We start from the raw sequence: 14,332 nt of genomic DNA on the forward strand, positions 1-14,332 counted from the left end.
GGGGGGGGGGGGGGGGGGGGGGGGGGGGGGGGGGGGGGGGGGGGGGGGGGGGGGGGGGGGGGGGGGGGGGGGGGGGGGGGGGGGGGGGGGGGGGGGGGGGGGGGGGGGGGGGGGGGGGGGGGGGGGATGATGAAAAGTCAACTTTCATCAAGAAAAAAAATTGAAGAATATAAGTGCATAAGAAAAACCAAGCCCACAGAAGGGAGACTTTAGAGAAAGGAACTCCAATCATGAAGAATAAGACCTCACGCATAGTTAAATTATAATATATTAGAGCAAACAACCAACAAACAAGATGGCCATATATACTATAATGAAGGGCACAACTCAGTTACCTGAATAGTAGAAACATAAAACAAAAATCCGTCTATCAACTTTTCTAACATGGTTTGGGTAGAAAAAATCTACAAGGTCAATAAACATTTTTCAATTATATCCAACTCATGCTACATGATTCTTCCAACACTAAATGGAACTAGAACTGATCAGAAACAACATCTTAGAGTCAAAATGCAATCTATCCAATGTCATCTTCTGTTATGAAGATAATTCTCTTGAGAGAAAATATTAACGTGCACCTTCTATCTCATGTGCTCTTTCCATTAATCATGGACAATTTTAGTTATTTTTTGGCTTGAGAATAATATCCAAACTAAAATCAGTGGTAATGACTTCGTTGCCAGTTTCTAATGAAAAAGTGATAGTGATCTCCTCCAAAATCCCAAATATGATGCTACACGTCCTTTTTCATGACTGAGCCATCTTGAGTGGCGACTGGCGATCAAGCTAATCCAATTTCAGAATGATGTAAAGATAACTTCTTTCACCTTAAATGCAAGGATCTTGAGTGGCGACTGGCGATCAAGATAATCCAATTTAAGAATGATGTAAAGACAACTTCTTTTACCTTAAATGCAAGGATCAATATGTGTTCTAGCCAAACGTTAGTGATATGAAGTAGCACTAGGCCATATCATACTTTTTTCGAATGTTTTTTATACTAATAATTGATTAATTTCCAATTTTCCAGATTGAAAAAACTTTCTAACAAATTAAAGGAACATTAAACTGATTTGACCTTGCAATGTCAAGAGCAAACTTTACAACTGTTGGTAGCTTCAAGGAACCTTTACACTCCAAGAATGCATGAAGGTCCCCCTGGAAAAAGAAATAAATTTTTATAAGAAAAAACAATTCAGTGATACATGAAATGTACAAGGCACTGCAAAGATTGTTTCAAATTGACACATAGAACTGAGAGAGTAATTATAAAAAGCCTGAATATAGGACACCAAGACAAAGAAATAGAAACAATAACTGCCAACAGTTGGTCATGATTTATGTGAAGTGCCGTTAAACATTCTTCAAGTTATTACATACAAAAGCATTAAACATGGAAATGTGTGAATGAATTAAAGATTAAAAACCTTAGCTACAACTCCAGCATGGAAATGTTACCTTCTATCCTACTCAAACAGACCACAATATGCATTATTCTTTCTCCATGTTCACTATACCTCAAGACTAATTTCAAGCTCACATCAACTTCTACAAGATTGAAAGATTTTAACATATCAAGGCCGCTGCTTCACTTTAATCTTACAACATGGTATTACATAGGAATACTGTCCTGCAGATTTTCTTAGAAACAATTTGAAAGAAAACATGCTGGGGTAAACAAAATCATTAGGGAACATATATAGAATACATCTAGATGATAACACTAATGCATTTACAAATTGTAACATGCTATCCTAAAACTTCATGAACAGCTATCTATTTCACCATATTGATTTACCACTTGAGCATTTCAAATGAAAAAGTTTAAAGGAATGCAGTGAAAGTGAATAATATTGCAAAGCTCCCCATAGAAGAACGTGGTCAAACTTCCTTCATATAATAAAGTTGGAAAACAGGGTAGACCTGGGGCAAATACTCTGTGACAATCATCATTGGACTACTTTGTGTTACAGCTCCCAGGAATTGCACAACATTAGGATGCCGTATCTTCTGTAGTAAAGCAAGTTCATCCCTAAATGCCTTCCTGTAACATTAAAATTTTACTATAAGATAGATATCAAGAGATGAAGTTTCGATATCTAATAGAATAGAAGGGAAAGCCGTAGAGCTATCCAAATGGACATTAATGGAATTCCAATAATCTGATAAGCAGAGTACCCAAAATTGTGGGGAATTATCAAGTCCACCTCCAACATATGATGAGTTAAAGGAAGCATAATAAACATAAGAAACAGAAATAATGATTTCACAAAATCAAACCCACACTTTATCCTCGTCGGAGAAAACATCCTTGCCTAGTGTCTTCACGGCAACTTCAATTCCACGCCAAGAAGCACTGCAGAAAGTTCCCTGTGTAATTATATTTTAATGGATTCAGAGGACTAGCAAAATTGAAGTCAGTTGATTTCTTGTTTCTGTTAAATAAACAAATAGCACCCAAATTCACATGTATATATCAACAAGGATCTACATTACGCAAAGAATTAGAATAAATTGGCCACATCTTCAATTTTTTCTTCAAACTATAATAGGTTTCAACAACGTGCAAATGCAAAAATCAAACAGAAAGTATGAGGGATCCATAAGCTAGATAATATTGACATAATTTTAATTGAGATCCAAACATGTAGTTTTCTAATCTTAGCAAGCCAAGTCTATGCCACAATGCTCAGACCAGGAGTGAGAATTTTGAAAACTGTATTTTGCAATCGTAGGATTAAAAAGTGACTGAAATCCTTCTGTTCCTGTTAATTTCAAAATCCTTAAATTAGTATTAATATTAAACAGAAAATTTGGCTGGAACTGTACTAGCTTTTTTGTCATGCATATCCCCATTGAAAATTTAAAAAGTTCATTCACTTAGAGATTCCTCAATTTTTCGTAAACTTTTGAATTTGTTATCATATTAATATACAAAGAAAAATACTTCAGAAAATAGAAAATGTATTAAAGAAACTTGATAGCATAGCATGAACGCAAACTTACTTTTGTAATGTTCACACTCTTAGAAAAATCAAGTTCATTTGGATCGATCTCATATTCCGGAACTTCAAGAGCATTTTGCACTACCATTGGAGCCATCTGGGATATACAAGAGGGAATATTCCCAGCAACTTGTAAGTACAATGAGGTGAGAACATACAGAATAAAAGCAATTGCACATTACAAGTGCTAATTACAGTATCTTACCGGTAGCTTTGCACCATGTTTTTCTAAGAGTTTGATCACATCATGATTCTTGTAATATATGGCATCTGCAAGAGGCTATTAAACACAAAATAAATTCTATAACTTCAAATTCTTCAACCATTTCCTTCTTTTAACCCAGATTATTAAATAGAAACAGAAAATGGATATTAAGTACCATGAGTAAATGAGTATGGTAGCCAACTATGAACTGTTTCTTAAACAGAGGAACAATACTTCAAAAGATACAATCCGTTAACAGTTAAAAGTTAAAATCCATCTCATTCGCTCTAGAAATACTTTTCATGGCTCAAATATCCACCCCTCTTTACATCGTTTGGAAGAAGAAGAAAATTCATATTGTGGGTACTATACCAATCGCTTATGCAATGTCCAACACACCAATCTGACTGTTTTCAGACACATTTTTCAGTTTTCAATTACCATGTTTCAACCATCTAACATATGTGGATGTTTAGAAACCTTAAAGAACCAATCAGAAACTAAGGCACTGCTAACTTCATTTCCTCGTGTGTTCAATAACATTAGAGGTATTAGTTCAGTTATGTGGCAGAAGCAATAGTGCTAATTGAAACAATAAACAACTTTGCTCATAAAAATGTGAAGAAATTCAACCATGAGATAATCATCCAAATTTTCAAATTGATATTAACATCCTTCTTTTATTTTTGTATTTGGAAGCCAGGGGAGTCGAATAAGCTATGAAAAAAAAAAACAAAAAACGTAGCGGCCATCCTAATGTAATATACCAGAAACAAAGTATCCTAAAACTCACCGTGCTGCCCCATCGGTCCTGAACGTCAACGTCTGCACCACGTTCGAGTAGCAACTCAACGACGTCCAGCCTGCCCTGACAACTAGCAACATGCAAAGAGGTTCGGCCATCAGTGTCGTGAAAATTCACGTCGGTACCCGAATCCAGTAGCTCCCTAATCCCATCCAAATCGCCATCATTCGCCAGGTACATGAGCTTAATCCCAGGGTCAATCACGATCGAATCATCAAGCTCATCGGTAACCACAGCCGAATCTTCACGTTCCGGCTTGAGCGATGACTGTTTGCCGAGTGGGAAACGAGCTCGTGCACTAACATCCATGGAGGAAGAGGAGGGGGGAAAAGATCCAAATTGCCACCACCTCAAAAAACCATACAACAGACAAAATTAATATACACTGCATTCCTCCAAAGTCGGTTGGTCAATGGAATCGAATTCCTCTCCCCCCATCCTCAGCGCAGGAGTTTCGAGATTCTGAAGGACAATGAGATTAAGGAAAATGAAAAAGGAGGGATAGTTAGCTGGCGATTCTGCTGGGATGGAACTGTGTCGCTTAGACGGCGACTTGGTACCGATAAACAGATAACTACGACTCAGTCAGGCTAACGTATAAAGTAAAAGTTTGCAGTATTTAACATCACTTTTTTTTTTTTTTTCTTTCCCTACTTGGCAACCTTCCTCGAATAAATTATAATAAATTCATTAAAATATAATTATAAAATCCCACTTCAAAACTTTAATTTTTTTTTTTTTTTTTTTAATTTATTTCAAAACCATCCAAACTTTTCTCCCAACTATATGTTTATCTCTTAAATTTTCATTCTTCCACAAAACTTTCATTTGAAATCAATTTCAAAAGTTAAAATAAAACTTTTCAAAATTAAAATATACCCATTTTTATTTCCAAGGAATTGAAACGATTTCTATCTCAAAATTTATTTCATGTTATCGACCTAACGTATCATTTCTTATCTTATTTTTGTCATGCTTTAGTTGTCAATAATATTTATATTATTTTTTGAAGGAAGCGGCTGCTTACGTATAACCAATATCGATTTGGTAAACTATTAATTTCTACCGACAAATATGCCACTTTACAAACGACACCATTTTTAACTTAAAAACTCCTAAACCCCATTTGATTACTGTCAATCCATATTTTAGTAGTGTATTAATTCATGATTGAAAACTAAAAATTTAATTTTGTTTCAAAAATTTTGCCATGAATTTACTATTTTACTACGAAAATATGAAAACCATGATCACAAATGGCTAGGAAGTTAATACAGTTTTAAAGACCAAAAATCATACATCAATCAGCAGACTTCCATTCATATTTCCTAGATATTGGGCTCTAGCTCCCTATTTCTCCTTCTACTGCTTCCTATATTGGCAAAATAAAATAAGAACAATCCTAAATATGGTTCAGGACTAAAATCAAACTTAAACCTGATTTCAAAAGACAAAATTACAAAATTGGAATCCTGATGACTCAAAAAAAAAGAAAAAAAAAATTGTCGTCATCACGCATCTTCAACAGAAATGGAGAATAATCTAAATAATAGTTTATAAAAAACAATTGCAAATAAAATAGTTCAGCATAACAGTATTTTCAAACAACAGAAAACTTTCCATAGGCAGGGCAGACGAAAATAAATTAGAACCTCTCATAAGCGTTTCTTACCTAATAACCACCAACCACACGAGTGTGATCTACAGCTTGTCTTCGAACTCGGACAGTGGAGTCATCTGCTCCTTCAATCCCTTCCTCTTACGGATATCAGCAACCAACTGTGCAGCTTGGGAGCCACTTTCTAATGGATCTGAAGACATCATGTCCCAATGGTCAAACACACACTGAGGGAAAGCCTGGCCAGAAGTTGCAGCTCTCAGAGTGCTCGAGAATCCGAACGACTCAATGACAGGGAGATATGCCTTGATGTTGTAGAGAGGTGTACCAGGCCTCTGCATTTCCTCGAACACATGTCCACGCTTCTGGTTAAGAACACTGTAAATACCTCCCAAAGCTTGCTCCGGGGCCTGAATTTCCACCAGGTACACTGGCTCAAGAAGTCTGGGTTTGGCTGTCAACTGAGATGCGTAAATTACCCTCCTAGCTGTGGGAATGACTTGACCACCTCCTCTGTGGATGGCATCAGCATGAAGAACCACATCACACACTTCAAAACAGATGCCTCTCATGTTTTCTTCAGACAACGCACCTTCTTTAGACGCCCACTGGAAACCTGCCACCACGGAATCCTTGATTTCATTCAGGTATTGAACTCCCTTACACATATCAACCACCATGTTGGGGCCAGTAGTCTCAGGACCAAAGCACCAAATCTTCTTCGCGAGATCCTTGTCCCAACCAAACTCCTCCGCCAAAATTTTAGACCGAATTTTAGGATCATCTCGTGGGCCTATGCGACCATCGTCAATAGCCTCTGCCAGTCCTTCCTCCATGGGTCGTGCTTCCATGTATAGACGATTGTGTTTGTTGGGGGATTTGCTCATCACTGTGCGGCATGACCTCTCAAGGACAGTTTCACGGAAAGAGACAACAGGGTCAGATTTTATGATCTCAGCTCCACCCATGAAGTCGTCTTGCAAATCCTTCAGACAGATCTCAAGATGTAGCTCTCCAGCACCAGCAACAATGTGCTCACCAGATTCCTCCATGGAACACACGACCATAGGGTCTGACTTCGCCAAACGTTTAAGGCCTTCCACAAGCTTGGGAAGATCAGATGCCACCTTGCACTGAACAGCCACACGCACCACAGGAGATACAGAAAATTTCATGGCTCGGATTGGATGAGCATCTACTTCCTTCTCATTTGTCAGAGTAGCATTCTTGGTGATAAATTGATCCAACCCAACCATGGCAACCGTATTACCACAAGGCACATCCTCCACTGTTTCTTGCTTCTTTCCCATCCAAATGACAGTTCTCTGGACACTCTTCACGTACAAGTCTTTCTTCTCTCCAGGGACATAGTTTGGACCCATGATTCTAACTTTCAGACCAGTCGAAACCTTCCCAGAGAAGACACGACCGAAGGCAAAGAACCTGCCCTTGTCCGATGCAGGAATCATCTTTGATACATAAAGCATAAGAGGTCCCTCAGGGTCACAATTTCTGATGGCACTAGCATAAGCATCATCTAGTGGACCTTCATACAAGTTCTCAACACGATACTTCTGGGCCGTGGCCGGGGAAGGGAGATGAAAGATCATCATTTCCAAGAGAGCACTGCTTGCTGGGAGCCATGTTTGCATCACTCGCTTCATCAATGCTTTACCCATCAGATCCTTCTCTTCAGATTTCATGACAACTCCAAGCTTCTGCAACATAGGCCATAGCTTGTCCTTCTGGTCATTCATGCACGTAGCAATAATCTGCTTGATAGGTTCATAGCAGAACTGAACAAATCCACGCTTGCACGTTGCAGATCCAGTGTTCTTGCTGGTCCATTTCTTGGTGGCAGGGTCGAAGAAGTTCTCGCCCCAAAGCCTCTCCATCATTTTTGACTCATCCACTCCAAATTTAGAGGCGTACATCTTTGCAAAGTTGGTCAGGGTGAAAGCCCAACCGTGCAGACCAGCAGAGAAAGCAACTGTTCCCTTCTCAGGGTACACTTGCACATCACCAAGAAGTGGATCCTCATATGTAGCCATGATCACATTAGCATTCTCAATAACTCTCTGGAAGGTCTGGTAAGCCTCTTCGCCATCTACTTGAAGCTCAAGGAAGCACCTGTCCATCTTGTTAACAGTCAACACAGGTCGAATCCTCTCTCCCAATGCCTGACGAAGCACTGTCTCCGTTTGGACACAAACACCTTCAACACAATCCACCACCACAAGGGCACCATCGGTAATACGTAGAGCAGCTGTAACCTCAGACGAGAAGTCGACGTGCCCAGGTGAATCGATAAGATTGATAAGGTACTCATTTCCATTCCTCTCTCCCTTATAACTCTTCAATGAATCATCAGACATTTCATAGTAGAGGGAGATTCCAGTCGACTTGATGGTGATACCCCGTTCTGCCTCATCTTGTCGGGTATCTGTCATCCGAACATCACCCGCAACTTCTTGAGCAATGATACCAGCAGCAGCCACAAGAGAATCTGTAAGAGTGGACTTCCCTGAAATGGAAAAGAAACAAACAAACAAAAAAATAGTGAGTAAATAAGCACTAAAGAAGATATATGATTATAATATATAAATAGCTGTAAAGATTCTTAAAACTTCGGTTTTCCCACAAATACCCATTTATTGAATCAACTATGAGACAATGTATGTATATGCAATTTTTTAGGAGAATTAAATAACAGAAAACAAGTCCAAGAATTTTCGTTCAACTAAAAAAAAATCGGTATGAAGTTGGACACAACTTTATAATTGATGTCCAGCAGAAACATTTATTTATTATTATGTGAATTGACATGTGAAATCCTTTCAAAAAAAACATACTGACGCCCACTTAACAAATATAACAATAAATGGAAGTTAACAATGTCAATCCTTCCATAAAAAATAACTTACCATGATCTACGTGAGCAATAACAGACATATTACGAATGTTATGCTTGTAGTCCATAATTCGACGGAGCTCCTCGGCTGTAAACTTCACCTGTACACACATAATTTCAAATATCAATAAGTGAAAGCAGATATGGAATTGAAGAAGCAATTCGCACATCACTCGATTAAAATCGCGACGAGGAGAGAATACTAACCATCTTGACAAGTCTTCTAAATCCTCACAATGTCCAAGAAATAGAGACTATATAAACCGCTGAAAAAAGAAATATTACTGTTAAAACGATAAATTAAACAAAACAAACAGTAACAATATCGCAAACCAAAATCATAACTTTTAAGTTAGAAAAACATACACATCATTACAAAAATAAAACAAATCTTAACATAGCCAGCTCATTAGCCGAAGCCACGTAGATTGAACGAATTTATTCATTAACACAGTAACTAAAACTTCGACGAAATTACTTGGATTAAGCAACAGATAATTTCTTTCAACCATCCGATCCATCGAAGATTAACGACTACCTAACGGATCTTGTAAACATCCGTCGAATATAAACAACGGAGCAAGCAGATCTGGTAAGTCGCACAAACAAACATACACGAAATAATCTAGAGACAAAAGAACACTGAAATTACTAGGAAGCTGAATCAGACGGAAGAAGAACCTGTGCAGCAATGGAGGAAGAACAAAAGGAAGACACCCCCCTCTAGCCTGCAGAAATGAATCGAGGAGCAGAGAGCACCGAGACAGCGTGCGGCAGAGGAGGAATGAGAAGGGTGGGAAAGTGATAATACGTTTAATATGCGGTATCAAGGAAAACGGGCCATTTGAGCACCTAGGGTTTACGTTTGGGCTGGGCCAAGTCAACACCGACATAAATTGTAAAAGTATCCTCCTTTAGATATGTCCTTTCTTAATATTAGCCTCCTTAAATGGGCCCCTCCCATACAGTACTAATCTTTTCTTTTTTTTTCAGTCAATTTTAATTAGACTTAATTATTCAAAATGCCCTAAAGTTTCACATTAATTTTAATTATACATTTATTAGGCTAATCACTTTGCAAATAGATAATGATTTTTTGTCATATTTTAAATTAATTTCTTCAAATTTTTACCACTAAAAAAATATGTAAATTATAAAGTAAAACCCAACCCAATATGGAAATAACTTTTGTCCAGAATAGTGTGATATTGTCCATTTTGTATATGTTATGTTAAATGAACACGACTCTCTACAATGGTATGATGTTTTTTGCTTTATGTATGTTATGTTAGACGAACACAACTCTCCACAATGGTATAATATTATCCACTTGGAGCATAAGCTCTCATGGCTCTACTTCGGACTTCCCCGAAATGTTTCATACAAATGGAGAAAGTATTATTTTATTATAAACTCATGATCATTCCCTAAATTAGCCGATACGAGACTAAATTATAAAGTAAAACACAACACAATATGGAAATAAACCGACGATAATTTAGTATTATTTGATTATAACCCCATGATCACACAATATGGAAATAAATCCACGATAATTTTGTATTATTTGATTATAAATCCATGATCATTGCCTAAATTAGCCGATACCCTAAATTAGCCAATACGAGACTTAATTATAAAGTAAAACACAACACAATATAAAAATAAATCCACGATCATTCCCTAAATTAGTCGATACAAGACTAGATTATAAAAGTAAATCACAACACAATATGGAAATAACTCTCTCCACAAGGTATGATATTATTTAGATTAACACGACTCCCCACAATGACATGATATTGTTCACTTTGAGCATAAGCTCTCATGGCAATAACTCTCTCCACGAGGTATGATATTGTTTAGATGAACACGACTCCCCACAATGGCATGATATTGTTCACTTTGAGCATAAGCTCCCATGGCTTTACTTCGAACTTCTCCAAAAGGTCTCATACCAATTGAGAGAGTATTATTTTATTATAAACTCCTGCTAATTCCTAAATTAGCTAATATGACATGTTAACCAACACTTTTTTTTATAACATATTCTTTAAATGGTATTTGGGGAGGAAATTAAAAGGATAAAAATGAAAACTGTAATTAAAACCAATTCCTCCTATTTTTTAATCCAAATTGGGTTTTTTTTTTTTTTTTGAAGACATTTATTTGGCCTAAAAATGAGTTTGGGTTGATTTTGATTCTATGCATTGTTTTTCGATTCCAATTCGTTGTTTAGAGAATATCTGAAACATGGTGAAAAGACAGGAGAAAAAACAGGAATAAACCAGAAGAGAAAAGTGAGAAGAGAATATCAAACAATGGATCTCACCTTCTTTTCCTCTTTCAACTCCTCCCTCTCAAACCACAGCTGAACTGTTAACTACACAGATTCCATATGAAATTAGGGCTCCTCTGTACCATTGAATTTGCTCATCTCTCTGAGATCGTTTGCATCATCCACCCCTTGCACCAGTAGCATCGTATCAGGTACGCGATCTGTTCATTGTACTTCATTTCTTTACCTCATTTCTTAACCTTCAGTTCAGATCCTCGGAAAAGGGCGAACAAATTTCCTTAGCTATTTGTTAAATACTTTGCTCTGACTATCATTATGGTGATCGATAGTTTTGGCTAGCGTTTTCTGTTTGATTACTTGTCTGTTATGATCATTCGGTTACAGTTTGAGAATTGAATATAAAAAATTACACCAAATATTCGACATGCTTGAAGGAGATTCTTGTCGCAGACATGCTGCCGACCAGAAACAGAACATAAAATGTTTTGAAATAGTATGCAAGAGCAGTCGTTATTCGAGGAAAATGCACAGCGAATGATTTATGTGCCTGAGCAATTAAATGACTTTTGCATTCTGGATTGAATTGATAAATGGATTTTGTTGCTGTATTTACCTACCTGCTTAGAGCGTTGATATTATTGAGTATAACGGGGTGGCCGTAGAAGTTGAATCGTGTTTCCATTATTGATGTAAATTCACGTTTGTATGCTAAGTCTTTTCTTTACTGTGAAGTTGTTGACTGTCTACTTCTTTTCTGAGGCTAGGTACATGTTGTTTCTATATCTATGGAGGACCATGTTGAACAGGTTAGCGACAATGAAAGGGAGGCACTGTGGAGCATATGAAATGTTAACTTCTTAAGTGACTTCGTATTAGGGATTAGGGAATGCCCAATATGGATATCAACAAGTCCAATTCCATGCACGCGGAAGAAATTAAATGCCTAGCCAACAAAGCATTTGCAGGTACCACAAGTTACTTTACTGTATTCATGCTATATATTCTTTCACTTGAGTTTCTTCCTTATCTTTGACGAAGATAACCAGTGGTCGGTGTTTTTAACTTTGAGAGTTGTATACACGAACCGACCTTTTCTTGGAGGTTGTTATTAAGAGACATTTGTTACTACAACTGTACAGTATATATTTCAGTCTATGGTTTTATTTTATTCTATTCAATAAGATGGACTTCCGTTCTTCAATGGTATAAATGAAAAGAATTTGTTCTTACGCCAAACAATAGGTTCTTGCCTCTTCTTGTTGTAATTGACAGTAGTCCATGTACGCAGGAGATTTTATTTTTCACTCAATTAAGGCTATTTCATCAATAGTTACATGTCTGGTGATGTTATTGCTTATATGCCTTCTGTCTGTGAGCTGTGCTAATTTTTGTTTTGGATTTCAGCTCACAAATATGTTCAAGCTATTGATTTATATACGCAAGCTATTGAACTCAACAATCAGAATGCTGTATACTGGGCAAATCGAGCATTTGCACACATGAAGCTAGAGGAGTATGGTAGTGCGCTAGAGGATGCATCAAAAGCTATTGAAGTCAATTCTAGATATTTCAAGGCACACTTTTAAAATTAAGCTTCTGCCGTTATTTATGGTTTTTTCTTCTAATAATATTATTATTTGCGTGTATTTTTAATATATACTAGTATATTGCCATACCAGGGTTATTACAGGCGTGGTGCTGCTTATCTTGCCATGGGGAAGTTCAAAGAAGCACTTAAAGATTTTCAGCAGGTCGGTTAACTAGGATCCACTTGAATATTGCAACTGGCTACATTCCTTTATATTTTCTTTTCCATGTGGAATTCAAAGTTGGTTTTATAAAGTCAAATCTGAATATGTAGCCTACAGTACTTGACCTGTAACTTTTTTTATAAAATTTTTTTTGGCCAAGTTATACAAACTACCTGGTCGTGAAAAAGGTCATTGCCCATGGGAAGTCAGAAATGTCATTAGGGTATTACTGCATATTAATAATTTAAGTAGCCGAGGATTTATCCGTTAGGATTTTTTTATCATGATAGAGCCGAGTGAGTGGGGGTGGAAGGTAGGCAATAGTTTAGTTGGTTTAGGCTGGAGGAAACTCAAGATAGAGGTTCCAAGTACCTCGAATTACTGAGAAATTATTGTAGTTCCTTTTCACTTATCCTTCAATGTCATTTCATTTCTTTAGATTCTATCACCAGTTTGCATAATTGATCATGCCTTCACCGTTAGATCACAACACTTAATACACGATAGTTTCTTAATCTTTTATTGCAAGTTAGATGTTGGTCTTTAATTCCATCATTATATTAATTATTATTTAGTCAGTAGATCAATTTGTATTAATTCATAGAACGATAGAATTGATTTGCAGTTTTGCAAAGGATCATCATATGTGATTCATCATAAAAAAAAAATTACTAGCTACTATGCGGGGTTCTTGTTCATGTTTTGTTAACTTAATTTTTTTAACTGAAACCTTTGTTCTCATAGGATAAAAAAGTATACATGGGCTGTAAGTGTGGAATCTCCTTCCTATCCCGTTCATTTTGACATCTCATATAAAAAATCTATTTAGTTCGTGATATAAATTATTCTAGAAGAATGTTAGAGTCGTCAGTTCCTTTTAGTTACATTTAGGCTTCTTAAAAGATGGCTCTTGTCTTTTAGACGTTCTAGTTCCTGGTTGTATTTCACTTGAAGACATACATTCTGTCACCGAGATTTTTAAGATTTATTGAATGCTGTGTGGACTACCACTTGGATTCCTTAGTTTCAAAGTCATTCTTGAGTTGTAGCATCCTGGTATTAACTTTTTGTTTTTTTAAAAAAAAAACTTTATGAACTGAAGCTCAAGAAGATGTGTCCTAAGGATCCTGACACTATCAAGAAGTTGAAGGAATGTGAAAAAGCAATTGTGAAGCTTAATTTTGAAGAAGCTATTGCAGCCCCAGTGCCACAAACGGATTCTTCGATCAATTCTATTGATTTCCACCCTGTAGGTATAATTTTTATTCCATATTTTTTTTTAGTTTGTGCTCGACAATTTAAAGAGCAGTTTTCATGGAGTTTTTATCTTTATTTTTGCCGCTGTAGTTTATTTGTTATTTGGTCGAAATATAATTTTTGGGGATATTAATTAGTCATTTACCATTTTTGAGGGACTGGTTAAGGAACTTCTTGGTGTAAGAAAAGATAACAACTCATTGACAATACTTTGGTTAAAATACTGTTTTAATCTGTGTACTATGAAACTCATTCCATTTTTGTTCTTTATTTATGTCTAAATTTAATCTATGTATTTCCAAAAAATCTTAAAATTAGTTCTTTGTTAGTTTATAGTTTATTTTATCAAATTTGGTAAAATAAAGATAATAATTTTCATTTAGAAAAAGACATTGCGAATATTTTTCCAAAACTTATAAAGGATAGGCTAACGGAGATCAGTTTTTTTTTTTTTTTTTTTTTTTTTTAAAAAAAAAAAAAT

The 14,332-nt window shown here is 36.4% G+C and overlaps 3 protein-coding genes across 5 annotated transcripts in view; 1 reads left to right on the forward strand and 2 right to left on the reverse strand.

The window, feature by feature from the left end:
• The window catches only part of LOC111448815 (integrin-linked protein kinase 1-like), an 8,689-nt gene extending 4,102 nt beyond the window's left edge, over positions 1–4,587 (reverse strand). For both annotated transcript variants that reach the window (XM_023088581.1, XM_023088580.1), the window contains exons 1-6: positions 4,004–4,587; positions 3,211–3,285; positions 3,007–3,102; positions 2,285–2,370; positions 1,924–2,044; positions 1,079–1,158 (exon numbers count right to left, since the gene is read on the reverse strand). In XM_023088581.1, coding sequence (XP_022944349.1) covers positions 1,079–1,158; positions 1,924–2,044; positions 2,285–2,370; positions 3,007–3,102; positions 3,211–3,285; positions 4,004–4,324 — 779 coding nt within the window. In that variant the 5' untranslated portion in view covers positions 4,325–4,587. The remainder of the gene's footprint in view (positions 1–1,078; positions 1,159–1,923; positions 2,045–2,284; positions 2,371–3,006; positions 3,103–3,210; positions 3,286–4,003) is intronic.
• Positions 4,588–5,517: 930 nt separating this feature from the next.
• LOC111448808 (elongation factor 2) lies at positions 5,518–9,374 on the reverse strand. 2 transcript variants are annotated; one of them, XM_023088571.1, is made up of 4 exons: positions 9,226–9,374; positions 8,752–8,810; positions 8,558–8,645; positions 5,518–8,157 (listed from the first exon to the last, which is right to left on the reverse strand). In XM_023088571.1, exons 2-4 carry the CDS (start codon positions 8,752–8,754, stop codon positions 5,717–5,719), a joined length of 2,532 nt encoding a protein of 843 aa, XP_022944339.1. In that variant the 5' UTR covers positions 8,755–8,810; positions 9,226–9,374; the 3' UTR covers positions 5,518–5,716. The 2 variants fall into 2 exon arrangements, with proteins under 2 accessions (XP_022944339.1, XP_022944338.1); XM_023088570.1 differs by lacking the exons at positions 8,752–8,810; positions 9,226–9,374 and having other exon boundaries at positions 8,558–8,672.
• A 1,370-nt stretch (positions 9,375–10,744) lies between these two features.
• The window catches only part of LOC111448811 (serine/threonine-protein phosphatase 5-like), an 8,756-nt gene continuing 5,168 nt past the window's right edge, over positions 10,745–14,332 (forward strand). The window contains exons 1-5 of the mRNA XM_023088575.1: positions 10,745–11,034; positions 11,608–11,808; positions 12,248–12,417; positions 12,523–12,594; positions 13,697–13,847. Coding sequence (XP_022944343.1) covers positions 11,730–11,808; positions 12,248–12,417; positions 12,523–12,594; positions 13,697–13,847 — 472 coding nt within the window. The 5' untranslated portion in view covers positions 10,745–11,034; positions 11,608–11,729. The remainder of the gene's footprint in view (positions 11,035–11,607; positions 11,809–12,247; positions 12,418–12,522; positions 12,595–13,696; positions 13,848–14,332) is intronic.

The sequence above is a fragment of the Cucurbita moschata genome, unplaced genomic scaffold (assembly GCF_002738365.1).
Source record: "Cucurbita moschata cultivar Rifu unplaced genomic scaffold, Cmos_1.0 Cmo_Scf00010, whole genome shotgun sequence".
In the NCBI taxonomy this organism is placed as follows: Eukaryota; Viridiplantae; Streptophyta; class Magnoliopsida; order Cucurbitales; family Cucurbitaceae; genus Cucurbita; species Cucurbita moschata.